The sequence below is a fragment of the Brienomyrus brachyistius genome, chromosome 2 (assembly GCF_023856365.1).
Source record: "Brienomyrus brachyistius isolate T26 chromosome 2, BBRACH_0.4, whole genome shotgun sequence".
NCBI lineage: Eukaryota > Metazoa > Chordata > Actinopteri > Osteoglossiformes > Mormyridae > Brienomyrus > Brienomyrus brachyistius.
Genome location: NC_064534.1, coordinates 13,678,568 through 13,699,833, shown reverse-complemented (window position 1 = coordinate 13,699,833; position 21,266 = coordinate 13,678,568). Strand labels below are relative to the sequence as shown.

Genomic DNA, 21,266 nt, shown 5'->3' with positions numbered 1-21,266 from the left:
AAAACATGCTGAGGCTGATTGGACATGCTAAATTGCCCATAGGTGTGCATGTGTGAGTGAATGGTATGTGAGTGTGCCCTGCGATGGGTTGGCCCCCCATCCTGGGTTGTTCCCAGCCTCGTGCCCATTGCTTCCGGGATAGGCTCCGGACCCCCCGCGACCCAGTAGGATAAGCGGTTTGGAAAATGGATGGATGGATGGATGGATGTTAAGCAAGGATAACAATTACTGGATTGCATGGCTTTTGCATAGTTATCTGAATCACCGCGTGAACGTTTTAAAAATTATTTAAACTGTCAAAATACAAAATGTACCTTAAACAAACACTGAAAATGTATATTAACTAATGTCTCGACCGACACTAGTATTATCTGTGGAAATAAAGTCCGGGAAAGTTTGACGTTTTTGGTTCGCTTGTCAAACCACATTTCCTAACATACGATTGGCCAACTCCACTGCCAATCCTATCTTTATTTTACTCTCTTCGGATTTTCATTGGACCTCTTGGAGGGGGTGTTGCTAAGTATGATTATGTCACCACGGCGTTTCGGCATAGTGATGATGGTGTTCCTGGCGTCGTCACCGACCCAGTAGAAGGAGAATTAACATCCTTCACCTCCCGTGTCCCGCATGGAGCTGCGCGTCGAACCGGTCGTAACACCTCTCGAGATGTCGGAAAGCAGCCAGAGTCACGACGGCGAGTCGCTGGAGACGGATGCCTACGAGAGCTTGCCGCCCACGGCTTCCCTGAGTACGCAGATGACAGCGGGAGCGGTGGCTGGGATATTGGAGCACACCGTGATGTACCCTGTGGACTCTGTCAAGGTAAAGCTATGTAGGCTAGTTAGGCAAGTCGGTTAGTTAAGATAGTTAGCTAGTTAGGGGAACGCTTTACTATTACTTATCTCACGTGCGTTCAGTGGCGTGCAAAGTTAGTGACCTTTGCTTCGCTAATTAGCCGGGCAGGTTAACCCGTACCCGAGCTAACCGGTGGGGGAGGAGTAAACTTGGCTAGCAGTTTAGCTCGCCGAACTTGGGGCATTCAGCGCGTATCCGCCCCGCACGTGTGCCTGACGCCCTGGCAGTATAGTAACCCGCTGGGCGGCGTTTATTGCTGCTCGTCCGGCTCCTTTCCGCCCGTAAAAAAAAAAAAAGTCGGCAGAGTTTAGCACCAAAGTTCTGGGAGACCGCCGCGGGTACAGCTGAAGTTTCCGGCTAAGTGAGATCGAGCACAGCCGATGCTCCTCCTACTCCTTGACTTGTATTAACTTAAGTTATGACAACCGTTCTGAAAAACCACACGGGTAGCGTAACCAAATTCGTAAGCTTTGCGTGAATGGAGTCTTAGGGCTTTACTGGTTTATATGGACCTACTCCCAGGAAGCTTATTTAACCAAGCTCGCTGTGGTCATTTTACGACCTTTTCTCGCACCACCCCCTGCTGTCCCCTGTTATGTCCTTTCGGTTAGCATAGTGATGACCGTACCTCGGGGGGATACGGCCGAGGTCCCTGCATGCACTTCGGCCGCTGCCTTTTCCATTTCCACTGTAAGGAGGTGTGCCTTCCGTCCGCCTCTTCTCATATCACCGACACCATTGTGGTTGTCCCTGTTTCCTGGGATAACACAATTTAATTTAATTTTAAAATCATGATTTCATTTTGTGCCTACACACAAGTGCTTCTTCTCGTCGTAATCATAATTTTTCTGACACTTGTTTGAATCATGAAGATTTTGAAGTCCACTTAACCAACTTAAAAACTGACTGGCGGTGCTAATCTCGCTCTCTCCCTCTTATAGTCAAAACTGCAGTTAAATTAAACGAGAATTTGAGAAACGAATTCATGTTACATCACATGACCTGCTCTTCCTTGTTGATTCATTCATTCGTTTATTCAGTCATTCATTCAGTGTCCCAGCACACTGCACTTTTTAAGCTGTTACAATTAAATGACCTGTGATTGTGCCAGACCCATCTTTGGCTCCCTTCTGTCGCCTTCTCAGAAGGCTTCCCCCTTCCCTTCTTGCCAAAGTCTGCTGTTTTGGCCCATTTCAGCATTCGCTGAGCATATTTGCTTCAAATGTCAGTCAGATTAAATGAAATCCTAACTGCGTTGTACATGGATTGCAGTGCTTATTTCCTTGGCTGATATATTGAAGAGTGCAATTCCTTCACTGTCTTGTGCATGCCCTGCCTTTTGACATTGTTAAACAAGAAGGTGGTGAAAGAACAGCATTTTGGACAAATGGTGCTTTTTGGTAGAATTAAAAAGCGTCCCTGATAACCAGGGTTACAAAAATCTGGGAAATTCGCAATTAGTGGGAATGAACTGGAAATTTGCAAAACTGCAGATTAGTCTATAACAGGGAACTTGAATTAATTAAATTACTATATTAATCTTTGTTGTTCGATGAAAGAATCAAAGTTCTACTCTTAAATTTAGTCAACTTCTAAAAATTTGTTTTAGAGATGTTTGCATGCATGTCTGCTTGTGACAAAATGTTTGTATCGTACAAACGTATATAATCTGTATAAATTATCCCAAATGAACTTTTAATTCCCATTAGGTCCCATGGGAAGTTTCCAATGTGGAAGATTTCTAAAATGCCCCATCTTAACATCCCCTTTGCAACCTTGCTGATAACCCTATACATATTGACACCCTACAATAGGAATTACTGTGTTGCGTAACTGTCTGATATTTCCTGACACCTTATAAGCACTGTTTTGCAAACCGGTTGCATTTTTAACTGTCCAATATAATGATCATTGATGCATTGACCCATTGGGTTGCTTATGAAATGCATGCATGCTACAGACATGTAACATGTTATCCATTTTTGTACAAGAAGATTTTAAAATTAAAGCACTTTCTTACTTTGAACTGGAACTTATAACCTCCAGGTGACACATCCGTTCCTGTAATGACTGGCACCTATTCTCCCTGTGAGACAAACTACAGAGCACTGTAGGGTGCAGTGCTTAAGTTTCCTGCTTGCTTTCATTTTATCTCCATTATACAGCAATATTCTATGTGTGTGTGTGTGTGTGTGTGTGTGTGTTTAAGCCTTTCTTTGGGTTTTGAGGAGAGATGTTCGGTAAACAGCCTGACAGCAGCAGATGTCAACAGCAATGTACAGTTCTCCAGCAATAAAGCCGGTATGATTGTTTTTCAGTTCCGATCCGATTCTAATACACATCTGCTGACACCGATACAGATTGATACAATAGCTCGTTTCACTTTAATATTTCAATATAATAAATGTGTATAATATAAATATTTATACTTTTCTTAAAACTGGTAAATACAAATTTAAATACAAATAAAAGCTTTTAATTAGGCTACTGGTGATATACATAATGCACTGTTCCACCTCATTTGTGCATCTTGTTTTAAGTGTTTGAGGCACTTGCAGGTGGCGAATGCTTAAAATGCCCCACAGTTTTTCTCCCACTGGAACCAGCATCACTTACACCAGGGGCTGCTATTGCAAGTGTGCAAAACAGCTCAAGCTAGTGACTCCCAAATCATCCATTGTTTTTTTTTTTTTTGTTTTTTTTTTCTTTCTCCATATTACTCGCATTGTCTCATACAATTGCATGCTCTCTTAGTGGGCATTTTCCACTAAGTGCTACTTTCATCTTTTCCAGTGTTTGCATATTGCTGTGCTACTAGTTGTTAAATGCATAAAATACTTCATTCATTACCCTATAATCTTGTGCTCCTCGTACTGCAAAGGGTATGTGCATGACGTCACAGCAGGTGGAGGACACTGCGCTCACACCCACTGAGTGGCAAAAAGACCTAGAGGCAGCGTCAGCATTCAGCTTGAATGCCACGGAAAACATATCTAAAAGGGGAAGGAGCTGTTGTGCGATTGTGCAAATCAGTTTAACAAGAAATAGGAACTATGTTTTAACAAACTGACGAAAACGAAATAAGTATCGGACGTGGATCACTCGCATATGGCCGATTCCCAATCAGTCTAATAGGTCTGGATTGGTGCCAATACTGATTTGAATATCGGATTGGTGCACCTCTAGTACTTATCCAATAAAGCAGTTTTATGATCAAACTGACAAAAGTCACATGTTATTGGCTTCCACTGACTATTACCACGTTAAGGGAGTGAGATCATTTTCTGGTTTTCGGTTATTTATGAAGCTGATCTGGGATTGTCTTCATGAAAAAGAAATGGCCACAATCTATAAAAAAATGTACTGCATGTAGAGAGTGACTTCTCACTGGAGTAATTTTTAAGATGTCTGATTACCAAGTAGGGAGGTTCTGGTATTTGCAATCTACTGGTAACCTCAAGACCAGTGGCCTGTACTACGAAGCGGGGTTACTGGCTTATTGGGGTAACTTGTCGGATTTAAGGTACCACAGTTTAAATGGACTTCATATTCGTTCACTTACATTTTGACCAGACTACCTTAAATCCGACAAGTTACCCCGATAAGCCAGTAACCCTGCTTCGTAGTACAGGCCACAAGTTCATGTGGGTGTGGAGCACCAGAGTGAGGTATACAAGTCTTTCTTCTCCCTGTCTACTCTCACCATCCATTGTGTGCAACATTTCCTAGTAACTAACATGAGATATTGCATGCAGTCATTAGTGTGTGATATTTCATTGACGTGAAAAAAAAACAACTTTTTTTTCTCCCTTGATTTATTTGATCATTAAGTCTTAAAGGACGCAAGTCTTTTCTAAGTTTAAGATTCATTAAATATACTGTGGATGTTATGTAAGAGAGTGCTTAGGGGAAGGATGGCTAGACGAGATTTCCATGTGTGCCTCTTGGTGTCTGCTAAAATGTGTGCTCAGTATTCTAATTATGAAACGGCTAGTGAGTCAGTGGCAGCCGGAGAGAAGATAATTCAGTCATTAAGCAAACGTGGAAGATTTGGAATAGGGCAGAAAAGGATAATTATGGTCTTATTTCCTATAAGTGAGAGTTGTAGGTGATGCAATTCAGAATGTCGGTTTCCAGAGTGGAACGAAGGGGTCTATTTATTTATTTATATTTATATATATATATATATATATATATATATATATATATGTATGTGTGTATATATGTATGTGTATATGTATATATGTGTATGTATATATATGTGTGTTTATGTGTGTGTGTGTGTTTATGTGTGTGTGTGTGTGTGTGTGTGTGTATATGTGTATGTGTATGTGTATATATGTGTATATATATATATATATATATATATATATATATATATATATATATATATATATATATATATATATATATATATATATATATATATATATATATATATATATATAAAAATAAATAAATAAATAAAACACACATGCACAAAGCCAGGTGCAGGGACTCTGATTTGTCTCGTTTCCATGCTCAGTTTATTATTCATTTATATTAGTTCTTGCGCTAGTTATCATGGTGGATCATATGTCACTGTGGATATTGAATGGCAGCATTGAATTAAAGATGATTATGAAAATTCATTGTGGTTTTGGTTAGAAGCCTTGCAGGGCTCCTCCTTATCTGCAGGGCCCACCAGCCCCATGCGTATGTCCTTTTCACCTTGGTGGCTGAGCAATCAGCCCCCAGCACATGAAAGGCAGGCTGCTTGGTTCCTTCCCCCATGCGGCTGATTAGTGGCCTGTTTCCTCCACCCTCCGATCCCCACCCCCACGAGCTACTTGCTGACTGGGGCTGCCAGGTGTCCATGCCCTCACGCTGCGCCAGCTCCCCTTTTATGTGGCTAATGGGGCACTTGTGCGGCCATTAACGGCTTTCTGAGTCCACCGTGATGGTTGCCATGCTTGATGCATCTCTGGGCCCCTTTCCCATGTGTTCCTCTCCAGCCTTTCTGCCCTCCTGCACACCCTATATAGGTTACCTTGGGCCAGCTTTCGCGTGTTGGTACGGGAGCTCCAACGGGTGTGAGTCACCCTGGAACTCTGCTGTGGGGTCCGAGGGTGGTGCGGAGGAGGCCTCTTCTCATTGTGTAACTTTTCTGGGGTCGGGGTGTGAGTATAAGAAAGCATACTAAGTATAAAAAAAAAAACAAACAAGTTGTGACCTGCGGTACTGGGTGGGTAAGCTTTAATGTTATAAATGTAGATCAGTTTACCCCCCTTTCTTTTTTTAATAGGACACGTGAGAATTTGAAAAGATTGGCTTGGATTGTTTGAGTTTCCCACATCCTCCATATAATACCACAGAATAGGTGATGTCTGCTGTGGTGCAGGGATGGGTTAGATAACCTAGTAATCAGATCCAATGGGGCTGTCCATGGTAAGCAATGGAGTTGGAAGAGATGCTTAGTCTTCTGCAGGTTGGGCGCTTGGTTGGGTGGAGTATGTCCCCCTTTTGTGGTCCCCCTTTTCTAATGTGGAAAAGGCTTCCCTAGGGGCAGAGCCATCTGTGCCCAGTTGAGAAGTTCTGATAGGCAAAGCTTCCTGGGGAGAGGGAAAAAATAATAGCTCTAGATAGCTTCTTGGGAGTCAAACAGTAAACTTGAAGTTGCATTGAAATATAACTACCAGTTTCTGAGTAGGTCTTCATTGACAATTCCTCTAATGAGACAATAGCAAAGTTTCCTGGACTGAAACCGGCTTTATAAGTGCATGGTCAGTTTGTCGAAGGAGCCAATACGTCACGTGACGTCTGCAGGTTTGAATCACAGAAGGACGACGTGCAATTTGGCAGGTGCACGACCTGAATTTCTTTGAAAAGAACATACATGTTAATGGATGCCGAATGTAAATGTGTATTGAAGGTTGTATTGGAACCGTTTTCAGAGTAGCTGGGTTGTGTTGCAGGAGGCCCAAGAGAATTGGCCTGTATGCACAGATTTTATTTATTTTTTTGGTAAAGGATTTTGCAGTCGTCCCTTTCAGACTCTTTTAAAGATCTATCTTGGTTGTCTGTTCCACTGAAGACTGGAGGTGCGTTTTCTTCGTGGCTAATCGCAATGTGCAGCAGCAGCACTGCCCAAACAAAGGGCCCTTTGTTCCTGTCCTGAAAGAACTCGTCCTCCTGTTTCTTTATTCATTTATTGAACAGTTTGCTGTTTGTTTGGAATGTTGAAGAGCTGAGTCCTGTGAACTGTTAACTTGTCTTCATTGCACCTTGTGATTTAGTGAGGACCGTTGTATTGGCAGCACTGTGCCACCGTGTGTCCCACCTCTCATTGCATTAACTGCTCCTTGTTTGTGGGGGTTGTGGCACCGCCCTACAGAAGAGCTTGGGATAGGTGAAACCAAACAGGTATTGCTGGGTTACAATCCCATGGCCTCAGAGGGCCTCTGCACCAGCCAATGTGACGTCTGGCTACTGACTCCCATTGTGTAACGAACAGGGTTTCTAATTTCCGCATCGGATTTAAATCGTGAGCTATGGCTTTTCCAAAATCATTTCGGTGATGCAACCTGCCATGTTCCAGGTGCTGATGCTCACGAATGGAAGGTGCAAAAACATGCTTTTTCATGAAGGCATATACACGTTGGTTTGCTTGGTTTTAATTTTTTCCAAAAGTTTACTTGCTGTTTTATGCTTCTATTTTTTGTAGGCTGTAAGATTTATGGCGCAGTATTAAGCCCAACAAAGTCGTTTTGAACATATGATAATTTCTCGTTCTTGAAAAATTAATTGGATTCTAGGGCATCTTCTGAGTATGACCCTGAGAATTAATCCGTTACAGACCTGGGTCCTCTGAACACTATTTGGAGTAACCAGTCTAATGAAGTTCAAGCTGAAGCACCCAAGGAGCCTCCTTGGATAAGAGAGGATAGCATACTTCCTTCAAATATCACAAAGATCAAAGTATAAGGGCTAGTTATTTCTTCATCCTACATAGGTGCCTGGAATACACATAAATACCTTACACTGAACTGCAGGAAGGGTTTAATAGATAACCTTGAAAACATAAGTGCAGATATTCATGTGCGGCACTGAACACACCCAAAGCCAAATTCTGCCCAGAGGTCATGCTGAGAGAGAACCTGAAATCTCCCTGAATGCACGTTTGGCATCTTGTAGAATACGTGAATAATGCTTCTAGTTTTATATTGTTGAGAAAAGGTGAAGTGGGTATGTTTAGTTAACTGGTTTCAGTAAGGGTTTGACAAATGGTCATACTGTATGAATGTGAGTTTGGCATTTGGGATCTAGTTGGTAAGCCAGTCATCTTTTATGCTGAATCCCTCATTCGGTGCAAAACTCCTGGTCTTGGTTATGGGCAGCAAAAGGGGTGTCAGCAGTCCACAGACAGTGGCTAAACAGGGGAGATCCCTTTTCCACTCATCCCTTTGTTCAAGCAAGTCTGCCCTTTGTATTCCCAGCAGTCTCAGTGAGAGTGACAACCCAGATTCACCTAGACATCGCCCTTAGAATGGATGCTTTTGCTCCAGCACTCGGCAACTTACACACAGATTAGCAGTCGGCTCATTCAGCTAAATTAAGATTTAATTAGTCTGTTGCATCTGTTTATAGAGGCAGTATGTAGGTCAGTGTTCTGTGAGCCCAATGAAACAGTAGCTTTTATTCAAAGAAAAACAAATGAAGTACACATTTCTAGAACATGGCTCTTGTATAAATTGCTTTCATGTCTCAGGACAGCATGTGGCAGAATGTTGCTAGTTCGAATCCTGTGGCTAGCAGAGTGTCATTGGGCATTTGAGAAAAGCCCTGACTTAGCCCTGAACTGTCCTCCATGGGTGGCAGCTGTAAGGGCTGCCCCTGCATTCTGACTCCACCTACGTGTCTGTTTCATAGGAATGGAAGAAAGTGTATGCGAAGGCCAAGGAATTCTAGTATACCTGCACTCATACTCCTGTGAATGGCAACTAAAAAGCCTCTTTAAGCGCATGATGCTGAACATCCACTCGCAGTGATGTTTCCGGGGGTTTGGATCAAAAGAAGGTCCTTGAAGTTTTAAAGCTATAAAATCCAGAGGACATTGTCAAAACAACAACAAAGGTTGGCACGGAAGTTTGAAATGGTTAGTATAAGAGTGGAGGGGGCTTCTCTAAGCAAGGCCTGGTCATCCTCAAAAAGGGCTCCTTGCTCTGTCTATCCAGACCCTGTTGAGAGTGAGCCGTGTAAATTAGTGTAGTCACAGTAATTGGATAGGTGCTTACATTACCAGAAGAAACACGGGGTGTGGAACTTGTCTAACCTGAAATCTTTGAGAAATATTACTGTCCCATTACCTGTGACCTGCTATTAGAGAGTAAGGGACCGTCACACTGCATACAGCTAATCAATGGCAGCTTTGAAGTAACAGCTTTCTGAGATGCTTGACAGTCCCAAGCCCCACCGAACAGGAAAACTGAAGGCTGTTTGGCTCTGTCCTTTTCATTTAATTAATTGGCTAATCTTAAGTAGGCACTCCACTAGAAAGGGTCTCTTAAGAGTGACACCGCACACATGTAAAGCAAAAAGAGCTTTCTGAGGCATGTGGGGGCAACACGCTGGCTCAGTGGGTAGCGTTGGAGGGCGCATGTTTCCTCTTTGCAGGTGGAGACCCATGTAAACAAATAGTTAGCCTTAACTAATGTCTCTCTATTGCCCCTTGTATAAATGGAGAGGCCTGCCATTTGTCTTGCTCATGCTGGGGGACAAGTTGATCTCTCCCCCCAGCCCCACATACACATTTCCTAACTGCGCACAGATCACTGACTGGCAATAATGCACAAGAACCCATGTTCCCTTTGCAGATGGCAAAAGAACTCTCTCTCTTTCATACTGCAGGATTTAAAAATTTTTTTTTCCTTTTTCCAGGGAAAAAACTTTTTTTTTTTCTGGAACCTGAAACTTTTTACATTCACACTGCGAGAACTTGGCCGAGTTGTAGTTCCTCAGACGCTGTTCTGGAACCCCTTTTGGTCCTTACTCCAAGCTATGTACTTTTTGTACTACTGGGGAGGCGCTTACAGTGATAACTGGCTAATTGGTTTACCACAAGCACTGGCACTAACACAGAAGTTATGCGGAAGTGCAGGAAAAGAGAAGGCTGATTCATGCTTCTCCTTACACGTACTAGCGGACGTCTCCACTTGAATGTTTATGACACATTTGACGTCATTGTGTGCCTCCGTGGAGAAACACCCCCTGCACTCCAAATTCGTTCCGGCGCAGCGTTGTATGTGCAGGTCTGGAGACACTGAGCATCATTGATATGCTAGCATCCAGGTTAAATACCAACATGGATCTTTTTGACAAGCATTGGGGTAGTTTGCAAACCCTACAGACTATTTAAAAGGTAGTAATCCTGTTGCATGTAAATGCATGTGTGTGAGTGGAGACTTGTGTCATTGAAAATCTCATGCCAGCCAGCTGACCAAACTTGGCAACCCTGTGAGTTGGTTCTGTGAATTTGTAAAACATAGAGAAATGGGCACAAACCTCGCTGCTGTGGTATGTGTGCAGGGAATACCAGAATAATTAATATTACTAATAAAAATATAAACACAACACGTTATGTGCTTGTGCAAAATACACAATGGGCGCTTCCGTGTACACATACAGAGTGGATACACGAGTGTTGCACTTGTGGAGAAGTATGAACCAGCCTACAGAAGTAGCACAGCAAAACTTATTTGGAATTATTTTTGTGCTTCAGTGCATCAATTAATTTCTTTTTGCTTGCGTCTTCATATTTCTACATCGGAAAATTTGATCAATACTTTTATCCAATATATCCGGTGTTCTGTCCAGTGTCAGCACTGAAACTTGCCAGCCCTGATCTGTCTGAAATAGGCTCCATCCTTGCCTCCCCAAGGCCATGTCCAGGCAAGAACATGGATAAGCAGAACATGGATGGATATTTGCCTGCTGTCAGTGGTTACCTCAAGACAAGTTGCCTTGGTAAAATGGCAGATATTGTCCAAGTTGTCAGTAAAACTTGACTGAGTTCCCGTGGCAGTATTGTACCTCCCGCACATGTAGGAGAGAGTCCTATGTTCAGCCTCTGCTAGCCCCCCCCCTGCAGTTTATGAGGACAGAAACTGAAAGGTAGGTGAAATTACAGGGATAAAGAATAAGCAATCTCTAAACGCAGTGTAGATCAGAGCCAGTGCACAGTAGCTGTTTTTGTAAGCTGTCATCTTCCACTCCTTCTTACTGAAGATACTGTCGTAACTCTTTCATCCCCCATAAGCACTTTAATACCACGACAGTCGTTTGCAGCTTACGATTGTTTGCTGTTCTTTACCCTAACTGCATGTCTGTGGGCCCTGAAGCTGTGATGCGTTAGTTATTGGTCTGTGCCGACTTGCTGGAGCTTTACGGTGTTGCAGTGATTTTCAGTCTAGCTGCTCACCTCTGTATCACCTGAACCCCCGACGTGGAGATAATCACCCATCTCCTTCCTAATGGCGTCATATCCTCCTCGTGTCTGTCCAGAGTTTCATCACCACCTTTGTCTTTTGCCCTGAATCATTTTCTCACACTGAGTGAAAGCGGTTTTATTAGTGTTTTTTTCCCCCTCATTTAAATAGTCTTTAGTGTACATTAACAATTCCCCCACACACACACACGCAGCAGCCTCTCTGATCAGGCCGCCTTTCCTTACTTTCCTGACTTTTTTTTTTCCTTGATCTTGATGAACAGCCAGGCTCTCTCCACCCAGCCCGTCTCTACTGCAGGGCATGGGTGCGAGGATGGTTATTGTTACTGCATGCTGTGCTAAACTGTTCTTGCCAGTTGGAGTCTCTCTTTGTGGTGGAGCTCATCCATCTCCAGCAGCATATTGCCCTGGTTTCCTTCCCATTCCGCAACAATAAAATATCTACCTCACTTCCAGCCAAAATGTCCAGTGGTCCAGGGATGGCAAGGCCTGCTGTTCCTTCCAGACAGTGTCCTCCTCCTCTGGGCTTCACAGCAACTGTCCCCTCCCTTCCCTGCATAAATGTTTTTAATGATTCACACTAAGCCTGTGTGATGTGTGGTAATATTAACATCACACATTATACATACGCAATTGTCACATCACAAAGACTTCAATAGGCAGCTGGGTTGAGACCTTCAATAAGTTATACTAAAACATTTTTTATTTATTCATAGGGGGAAAAAAAAACGAAGATTTGTGGTTTTAATTAAGCTCCTCTTCAAGTTAATCTAGTATATGTGTCTAGTTTATCACCACTGCTTTTGCATGAGATCTGCAAGTGCTCACCGAGCCAGTCATAGCCAGTTCACACTCCTGTTTCACTCATTCATAGACAGTCTGGCATGTTTGAGAAATTTACCGAAAATGAGTGAGAAGGAGAAAAGCGAACAAGGACTGGTCACCAAAAGGCATTTGTGTTTTGTAGGTATTTTGGATTCCACAGAGTGAGCCCTGCTTTGTCTGTTCGCTTAACTCGCAGCAAATGTGAGAGTTTCAGCTCTTTTTTTGCTCTGTAAGTATTGCCATGTCACCCCCTTCCCCCAGTATTGTCCAGCCCTAATTCACACATTCTTTTAAAATTCACATTTTTCAAACACCGAGGTTCTTTCCCGAAACTGTCCCAGTTGATATTTTATTATTTATTTATTTATTTATTTATTTTTTACAAACTTCTGGAAACATCATCAGAAATCCAAAAATGGGTCTTTTTCTTTACTTTGTGCTCGAAACCATGCACACCATGATCACAATGGCACCGATGCAAAATTGTACACCCAATATAGCAGTGAATGAAACTCATTCTTCACAGTTTACATACTTGAATCTTAAATAGAAGACTCTCCTATCACAGCACTCCTTGCTTTTTGCTCATAGGTCAGTATGCAAGTCATGGTTGCAAGTTACAGTAACATATTGCACAAGTTCTTAGTACATTACTATTCTCATGAATATGTGGGGGGAAAAAATATCCTCCGTTGATACAATAAAGCAAACACTCCTTTTGCATCTCATTAACAAAATTGTGCCCGTACAATAGAGTACATGTGGGTCATCTTGCCCTATTTACCTTCCTGTTCCTCGTCTACCTCCTTATTCTGATCCCCATTTTTCCTCTAGCTTTTGTAGTAATATTCTCTGTTCTTGCCAGTGGGAAGTGTTGAGCTGTAGGTCACAAAGCGCTTAACACAGTGCTTGATTTGCAATTGTGTTTAATGGGCAGTGTTTAACTTTTTTGCTGCCATTGTTGCTAATTTCCTCCATGACTAATGTGCTTGGAAGTGGCTACTAGATATTAAAGTTTGTGTGTAAACAATGGAAATGTGCTTACAGTATTGAGAAATGGGTGTCTAACAGATTGACTGACTGGAGTTTTTAATGGTCGTGTGCAAGCAACAGTTGGCGAAAAACTGTAGCGCAGTTTCTGAAAGCCAGACTGTTTTATCCATTTCTATAAAATGCCTTTTTTTAAAGAGTACCCTGGCATGATCATCCCCTGCCTTCAAGCCTACAGGTTCCTAGATTGTGTCATTGGCTGTCATACCATCAGAGGTTCTTTCATTTTTATTAGTAGTGTAAAGACTCACCGATATGAATTAGTAACTAATTTTAATGTTAACGATGCAACTATAATGTCAATGGTCAGATTCTAAAACTATGAGTAGGTTGACTGAAGCTTTCCTGCTAGTTCTACTTCAGTATGAACTTTAGCTGCTGTGGGTGACTCATTGGTCAAATGTTACAAGTCATTTTACTTTCAGAGCTAATGCTGTGTTCAGATTCTGTTAGGTATATGTATGGTACGCAGCAGAATGACACTTAAAACATTGAAATTTGTATAGTAGTGCTTTCTATAGCCACTGTTTATAGTTTAGCATTTTATTGTGTCCTGTTTTCAGTGAAATATAGCGTCTTTCCAGGGAGCCTCATTCCAAGTACCACATATTAAACAGCAGCATCTTCGTAGATGGACGGGAGAGCATATTGGCGTGTGCCTGTGTTGGAACCACCCAGTCAGATGCATGTGTGTGTGTCGTGTGGTTGGAGTGGGCTTGTGTTCTCCATCTCAGGCCTGGGGGACAGGAGGGTAACATATGGGGGAGGGGGGGGTGGTCAGACCTGACACAGATGAGACATTCAGAGGTGTATGGCAGCGTGGGGAGTTATTTACCTAAATAATAATATTGATAATAAGCTACCGCAGCCTGAGCTTAAATAACAGGTCTTCAGGTTACTTTAGTTGGGAGACTGTGCCATAATACTCGGAGCCCTGTAGCTGACAGCACAATGGTCACTTAGCGTTTCCTTAGAGGAATTATAAAAGAGATTTAACTGACCTTTCTGTGCTTAAGTCATGGCATAAAGAGCTAGAGAAGATGTGAGAGCAAGAAGGTGGCCATTCTTCCTGTGTTCCTGTTCTGGATCTGATGCAGGTGGAGGGTGTGGTTGGCGCTCCTGAGAATATAGCATTAGCGTGTGGTTCTTCGTTGTTCTTGGTATTTAGGGGCCAGCTGCTTTTGTTAAGCAGGTGTTAGGGGCCCTGTTCTTCCCCCCCTCATGACCGTATCTTTTCCTTGTTTCTTTTTAACCCCTTGCCACACCCCCCCCCCCCCCCCCCCCCCCCCAGACGCGCATGCAAAGCCTCCAGCCGGACCCCAAGGCCCAATACCGGAGCGTCTACGAGGCCCTGCATCGCATCATCCGCACCGAGGGTCTGCTGAGGCCCTTCAGGGGCCTCAACATCACCATGCTGGGTGCCGGCCCAGCCCACGCCCTCTATTTTGCCTGTTACGAGAGGGTCAAGCACATCCTCAGCGACGTCATCCAGAATGGGGGCAACAGTCACCTGGCCAATGGTATGACCCCCCCTGTCCGCACTCATGTGCATTATACAGTCCGATCCTGATTGGCCTCTGAAAGGCGTGCATGTGACCTGTCTCTCTGGTTCTCTCAGGGGTCGCTGGCAGTGTGGCCACTGTTCTACATGACGCCGTCATGAACCCGGCAGAAGGTAAAGCTGCACTGGGCCCTGGGAAGCTTCTGCCCCTCAGTAAAGCCTAATAACCGATGTACTCTTCATTATGTTCACCAGAGTAAATCACAGAGCGATTCATAATTAGCCATTTCATGCTCATATGTATTATTGCATTTATATTCTGTTTGGCATGTGGATTATGTCCAGTATTCCATTAAGGAAGGAAAACTGGAGGGTCTGGTCGTCTCTGAGATGCTTACCTTTCCATCTTTCTTAAATTTTTGGATCACTTTTGCTGCAGTATTCTAACTGATATGTAAAGCTTTGCTGATGATCTTGTAGCCCTCACCTTTTTTATGCAAAGAAATGATTTCCTTTCTCAGCATTTGTGACATTTCTCTTCCATGTGGTGCCAATGCTGACAGCGTGAAATGGAAAGGGGTTTTCTTTAAGTAATGCTCTTTTATAGTCAACTGTCTGCTGGACACATCTTAAATGAATAATTAGACTGACATGTGGTTCAGATCTTAAGTCAAACTGAAGGCTACAAGTTCAAGTTTACTCCTAAGACTCCTACTCTTTTGCAACATGGGCTTGAATGAAGCAGGAAAATCAGTTTTTTTTGTGTGTGTAAATGAACAAATCTTGTTTGCTATCAATGGCCTACATTTGTGGGAGTATTTTGTAGTATAGTATCCCATAGAAAATGTTGATTCTGAACGGTAACTAAAGGTTTTATGACAAGTCTGATGGGGTGTACTTATTTATGCTGAGTACTCGTTGGCTGTGTTGCCTTCACACTCTGATCAAACTCCTTTAAATCGTTTCTGCTGTGTTTAGGTCAGGGGGATAGGTCATGTGATGCAACACTCTCACTCCTTAGTAAGCAGCCTGGCATGTCCAGACTTTTGACTGATTGCTGTATGTGGATGTGTCTCGGTGTCTGAAAGCAGAGTAAGATGGGATATGTGGTGGGAAAAATATAAGCATTCAGATGTCCCTGTACTAGTATTTGTGCCAATGGAAAATGCAGTGATGTTTTCACATTTCAGTGGTGAAGCAGCGCATGCAAATGTACAACTCGCCGTACCGGGGCCTGTTGGACTGCGTGCGCTCGGTGAAGCGTGCTGAGGGCATGGCCGCCTTCTACCGCAGCTACAGCACGCAGCTGGCCATGAATGTGCCCTTCCAGGCCGTGCACTTCGTCACCTACGAGTTCATGCAGGAGCGGCTGAATCCGCAGCGGTGCTACCAGCCGGCCAGCCACATCGTGTCAGGGGCAGCGGCGGGCGCTGTGTCGGCTGCGGTTACCACGCCACTGGATGTCTGCAAGACGCTGCTGAACACGCAGGAGGACACTGTGCTGAGCTCCATGAGCATGCGCGGGCACCTGTCGGGCATGGCCAATGCCTTCAGGACCGTGTACCGCCTCGGTGGCCTGCCCGCCTTCTTCAAGGGTGTGCAGGCCCGTGTCATCTATCAGATGCCCTCCACGGCCATCGCCTGGTCCGTCTACGAGTTCTTCAAGTACTTTCTGACCCAGCGGTAGCCGGGCCAAGCTCTTGGGGCAGGGAGGGTGTTGCTCCAGCCCAGAAATGTGGCTGGCCCATTCAGAGAACACCTCGCTGTCACCGAATGCGCTCTGCTTAACTGGCAAAAGATCCAGAAAGAAACACCGAGCTGAAGAGTTGTGTGTGTCTGAGGGCTGCCGGCCCCTCCCCCTGAACACAGACTTCCCTGGGGGAGGCTTCATGAAAGTGTTTCAGCAAGAGCCCACAGGATTATTTTACTTTCCACGAGTTGCAGTCCAAAACCTCTGCAAGGTCTGTCAACCCTGGGCTTTTTATTTTTTTTAGAAATATTTTAATTGTGCATTCATAAATGACTTTGGCACATTCCCTAGTCTTGAAGAACAGTCAACGGGGGTCGGCCATGTTTTCACAAGTGCCTCTGTCCTGCAGTCTGCAGCCTCTCTGTCACTTTGTCCGCGACCCTTTTCAGGAGTGGCTTCATGGACATCTGTGAAAGGGGGGTGGAGCCGGTGCACTTTGGAGGCTGTGGTTTGTACAGTCCCCCACCCCACTGGATTTTCCGCGCTCCATACATTCTGCTATGTGTGGTGGGGGAATTCTCTATTTTTGTTAAACTGAATTCAGCTATAACCTACCTGGTTGTGTTCAGTCAATGCAAAGATGTTTCCTTTTGAACTGTGTTTTGTGTGTGAGGGAGGCAGTTGCTGTGATGTTCACTTTTATTATTGTTCAGCTAAGAGTTAAGATATTTCAAGACAATGATGCTACAGGGTAGATTTAAGAGGCGGACTGTTTTTAAATTCTGCGTGAGCTGTGTTAGGACACAGACCAGAACTCCGGAGTCCATCATATGCTCAAGGGGTAATTATTATGGGCTCCAGACTCTGCTGTTACCTAACTGCAGCCCATGTATTTCCCAGATTAAAGGGGGGAGGTCCTGTTTAACTTGGTATTTATTTATTTTTTTTTCCTTGTTGTGCTCAACACTGTGAGGAACCTGGGGATGAATGTGCAGAAGAGTGTCGCTTTTTTTAAAATATAAAGCGAACTGATACTATAAGATTTTGGAAGCTTTACACCAACTGACCCCCTGTTTTGCTAAGTCCCAAAATCACGCACAATTCTGGGAAGTTGGGGTCAGTCCAAGTGTGTCTGTTTAATTGATAATAGAACGCTGATGCTTTACACTCACGCCAACATTTTGGGGGTCCAGGGCATGGCTCCGCTTAATCCACGCGGAGGGTCTTTGATCTTCCCAAGTGTGTATCTTTGGATCCAAGTGACTGGATTCTATGTTTACTAGAGTGGTGAATAACATGGTGTTAAATTTTGCAGGTTGTAGAATATTAAGAGTGCTCCTTTTTCAGTAATTTTATATGTGGGGAAAGTAGCCTGACTAATCCTGTCTGCCTGGGAACCTTGGGAGAGGCCTCTGAGGGAACCAACTTCATTGAGAGGTGAAGAGCTGCCCTGCATGGAGTCCCAGCGCCCATCTCAGAAGCTGGAGGTCCCTCATTCTTCTACATATGGGATTCCACAGTAATCAGTTTGCCTTATAAATTGTGTTTTCCTATATGCTTACCCAAGCATTGCAGTTATTTTGGTAAGATTCCTAGTGACTTTACCTGAAGTTTTTTTTTTTTTTGTCTCTTTTTCCCTCACTCCTCTGATATTCCAAAGAAATGTTTTGTGATTTTAAAAAAATAAATAAAACGTACAAATGCAATAGCTTTACTGAAAATGACCAGGATACTCGTGAACTGTTTGTCTCGAGACCAAAGCCTTATGCATTACACTATGCGGCCGCTCACTGGCTCGCGGTCACAGGCGTCTGCCTGCTTGGGAAAAGTGTCAGCAGCATTGAGTGCTGGCTCATTTTACCGTGCGGGTCGCGGTTTCCGTCCGACAACATGGTGACGGCAGCCTCTAACCGAACATTTTACCCCAACTCCAGCTTTTGTGCTTTAATTAAATTAACAGTAGCTTTCTTTCCTGTCACATGGCCAGCAGAATCGGAGGGATAGAGAAGTTGGTTGTAACTTTGAACTGAGTCCAGGCCTAGTGATCAATGGATGCCTATGTATTAAGGAGTAGCTGGTCGTAGTTGCCCTCTGCGCAAGCGGACAACACCAGTTAGCCTGATGTTAAGCCCGTTGCCTGCCTCAGGCAGATTATCATTCCATGGTGTTCGGTGTCTCTTCTTGCGCTTGAATCGGCATGCGTGCTGCGTCTTAGAGCTATCACTCCCAACAATTACCGCAGACATCACTGATTCGTTTGCAGACGCTCATGGAGAACAGAAACGTTATACCTGTGTTATGCAAAAATAATTAAAATGTATCTATATATAAGGTGATGCTTTTTTTTTTTTTTTGTCGACACATTGTAATACATGTGATACTGAGTGTAGAGCCCTAACACACTGAATATTTTCAGTTGTAAATGTATGTCAGACAGTACTTGTTTTGCAAGATATTAAGTTGGACAGTTTTCAGATATGGTTCAACTTATTTAGAATTTGTATAAATAATTGAATGTTTAAAAGCAGTGGCCATGGGCTCAATGAGAACTGACTTTGTACTATTTATGAAAATAGTATTTTCATCTGTTTTTATTTGCTTCGTGCCTGTGCGCTTTTGAGGCCCGATTATACTGTCGGCAAGTTAGTTATGGCCGCATGAGGAACGGAGGCAAGTCCCATCCTTTGTTACTCTAATTTGTTTCATTGTAGTACGTTTAAAACACTACTTGAACAATTTATAGATTTTAAACAGAATTTAATTCACTAATTGTACTTGCCTATATATATAAAATGTATTTTGCTGCTCTTTTGCGCACAATATAAGAGGAAAAAGTTAAGGTCTTATTTTTTATCTATACAGTGCCATCTAGAGTACAAGCATGTTTCTCAAATATAAAGATGGAAACATCTATTTGTGGTAATGCTGCCACGGTTTGTAACACTGGAGTTTAATAAAATGCAAATAATCAAACTTGTGTTTGTTTTTTATCGTACTGTGTCTGAGTACTTCGTATAGAAGATGTATGTTGATTAGACCGTTAAAGTATTGTAAATCCCCCAAAAACACCAATATTTGTGTTCATTTAGCTAGATTTTTGCAATTTCGCACTTATGGTTAATTACGCTGCTCTTTGGCCAAAAACACGCTATGGTGAGTTGGATTTGCTATATTATCCATAGGTGTGCATGGTGTGTGTGTGCTGCGATTGGATACGGCCTTATCCGGGGTTATTCCTGGCCTTGCGTCAGTATCTTCTGGGATAAGCTCCAAGCTCTGGACCCCAGCAACCCTACATAAAGTGGGTATAGAAGTTGGATGGAAATAATTCAACAAGTAGCCCCTATATGTTGGTGCAAGTAAGGTACAATCAAACAAATGATCAAGTGTGGTAAGTCCTGAAGGGTAAAAGGGAAGGATTAACAGCATCCCAAAAAAAGGTATAGTGTACAGGGTTGCCAACTCGCGCAACTTGACCAACAATGCAATATTGCAAGGTTATAAGGGTCACCCTAACATATGTTTCGTTATCACAGTTGGGTAATTCAGGTCCAGAGAGTAAAAGTCCAGACCACTATGGACCTGAATTACCAAACTCTGTTCGTTATCCACCTGAAATTAGCTACGTCAAAAACGTCGGGGTTGTTTGCAAACCCTACCGACTATTTACAAGGTAATAAAACGTTTACATACATGTAAACGCGTATGCGAGTGCATATGCGAGACTTGTCTCGAATTGGATATCTCACTCCAGCCTGCTGACTAAAGTTGGCAACCCTTAATGTATCTGTTCAAGCTACACGAAACCAAAGATTTGCCATGAAATCTGAAATTCGCCGTAACATCATTCACCATATGATGTTATTTTAAAAATCCTACTACGAATATAGCCTATTTATTACTGATTACAAATTTGGGGGTGTTAACCTCATAAGACAGCATCATAGGCGGCCGACTTGCATATTTGATCGACAGTAGCCATTCACTTTTTTTGCTATGGGACTATAATTGTATCAGAATTATTTGCAAGTATGAATGGAGAGTTGTGTGACTATCTCAATCCATGTGTGCATAATCAGATTTGTAAATATGTAAAACAATCTCAATGTATAATTTGCAAGTGTACTGAGATTTGTACGTGTGTAGACAAATCTGTAAAAGCGTGCGTAGATCTGTGAATGCGTAGTATTAAAGGCTAAAAAGTCCACGTATTTTGCTCCAAGAGCTGTAAGTAGACAAGTCATCAGTTACACTATAAGCGGACACTCATGAAGTGAAAAAGTATCTTTTAGAAAAAACAATTTGAGCAAATGGCTTTCATGAGATTTTTCTAAATCATTTACCAAAGTGCTCCACTTTTGCATAGTTCACCCTACATCTTAAAAAGGTCTTCCAGTACGAAGTTATACCTAGCTTAATACTTCCTATTCAAGGACAAACGGTTCAATCTGTAATGCATTATATTTGTTAACATATGATCATATTTCGACTTTTAATATCATCTCCCCCGAAACTCTAAATTTCAGAAAATTTCAGCTTAAAGGTTTATTATTTTGTCTGATATGCTGAATTATATGTCTGAACCCAAAATTAAAGTGTGTTGGTAAGGATGTGCGTTCAGTAGCCGAGCTAATGGCTATGTTAATCGAAACATAGTGTCAGAAATCCCGTTTAAAAATACAGCCTTTCTCAGGCCCTGACTACTTTGCTCATTTTAACTTAATTTTACTCAGCATATAATTCAGCATGCAATTAATATAATTCAGACACGTCATTCAGAATTCCGTGTGGATAGGTATTCTGTCTCACGGTTTATATCCTGACAGCGTCAAACACTTAAACCCTCACGAGATTGACAA

General features: G+C 42.9%; 2 protein-coding genes across 2 annotated transcripts in view; one reads left to right on the top strand and one right to left on the bottom strand.

Moving 5' to 3' along the window:
* The window catches only part of tcf7l1b (transcription factor 7 like 1b), a 611,697-nt gene that overhangs the window by 341,756 nt on the left and 248,675 nt on the right, over positions 1 to 21,266 (bottom strand). The gene's annotated exons all lie outside the window — the stretch shown is intronic.
* slc25a37 (solute carrier family 25 member 37) lies at positions 530 to 19,380 on the top strand. Its single transcript, XM_048980158.1, has 4 exons — positions 530 to 825; positions 14,508 to 14,736; positions 14,835 to 14,891; positions 15,908 to 19,380. Exons 1-4 carry the CDS (start codon positions 631 to 633, stop codon positions 16,402 to 16,404), a joined length of 978 nt encoding a protein of 325 aa, XP_048836115.1. The 5' UTR covers positions 530 to 630; the 3' UTR covers positions 16,405 to 19,380.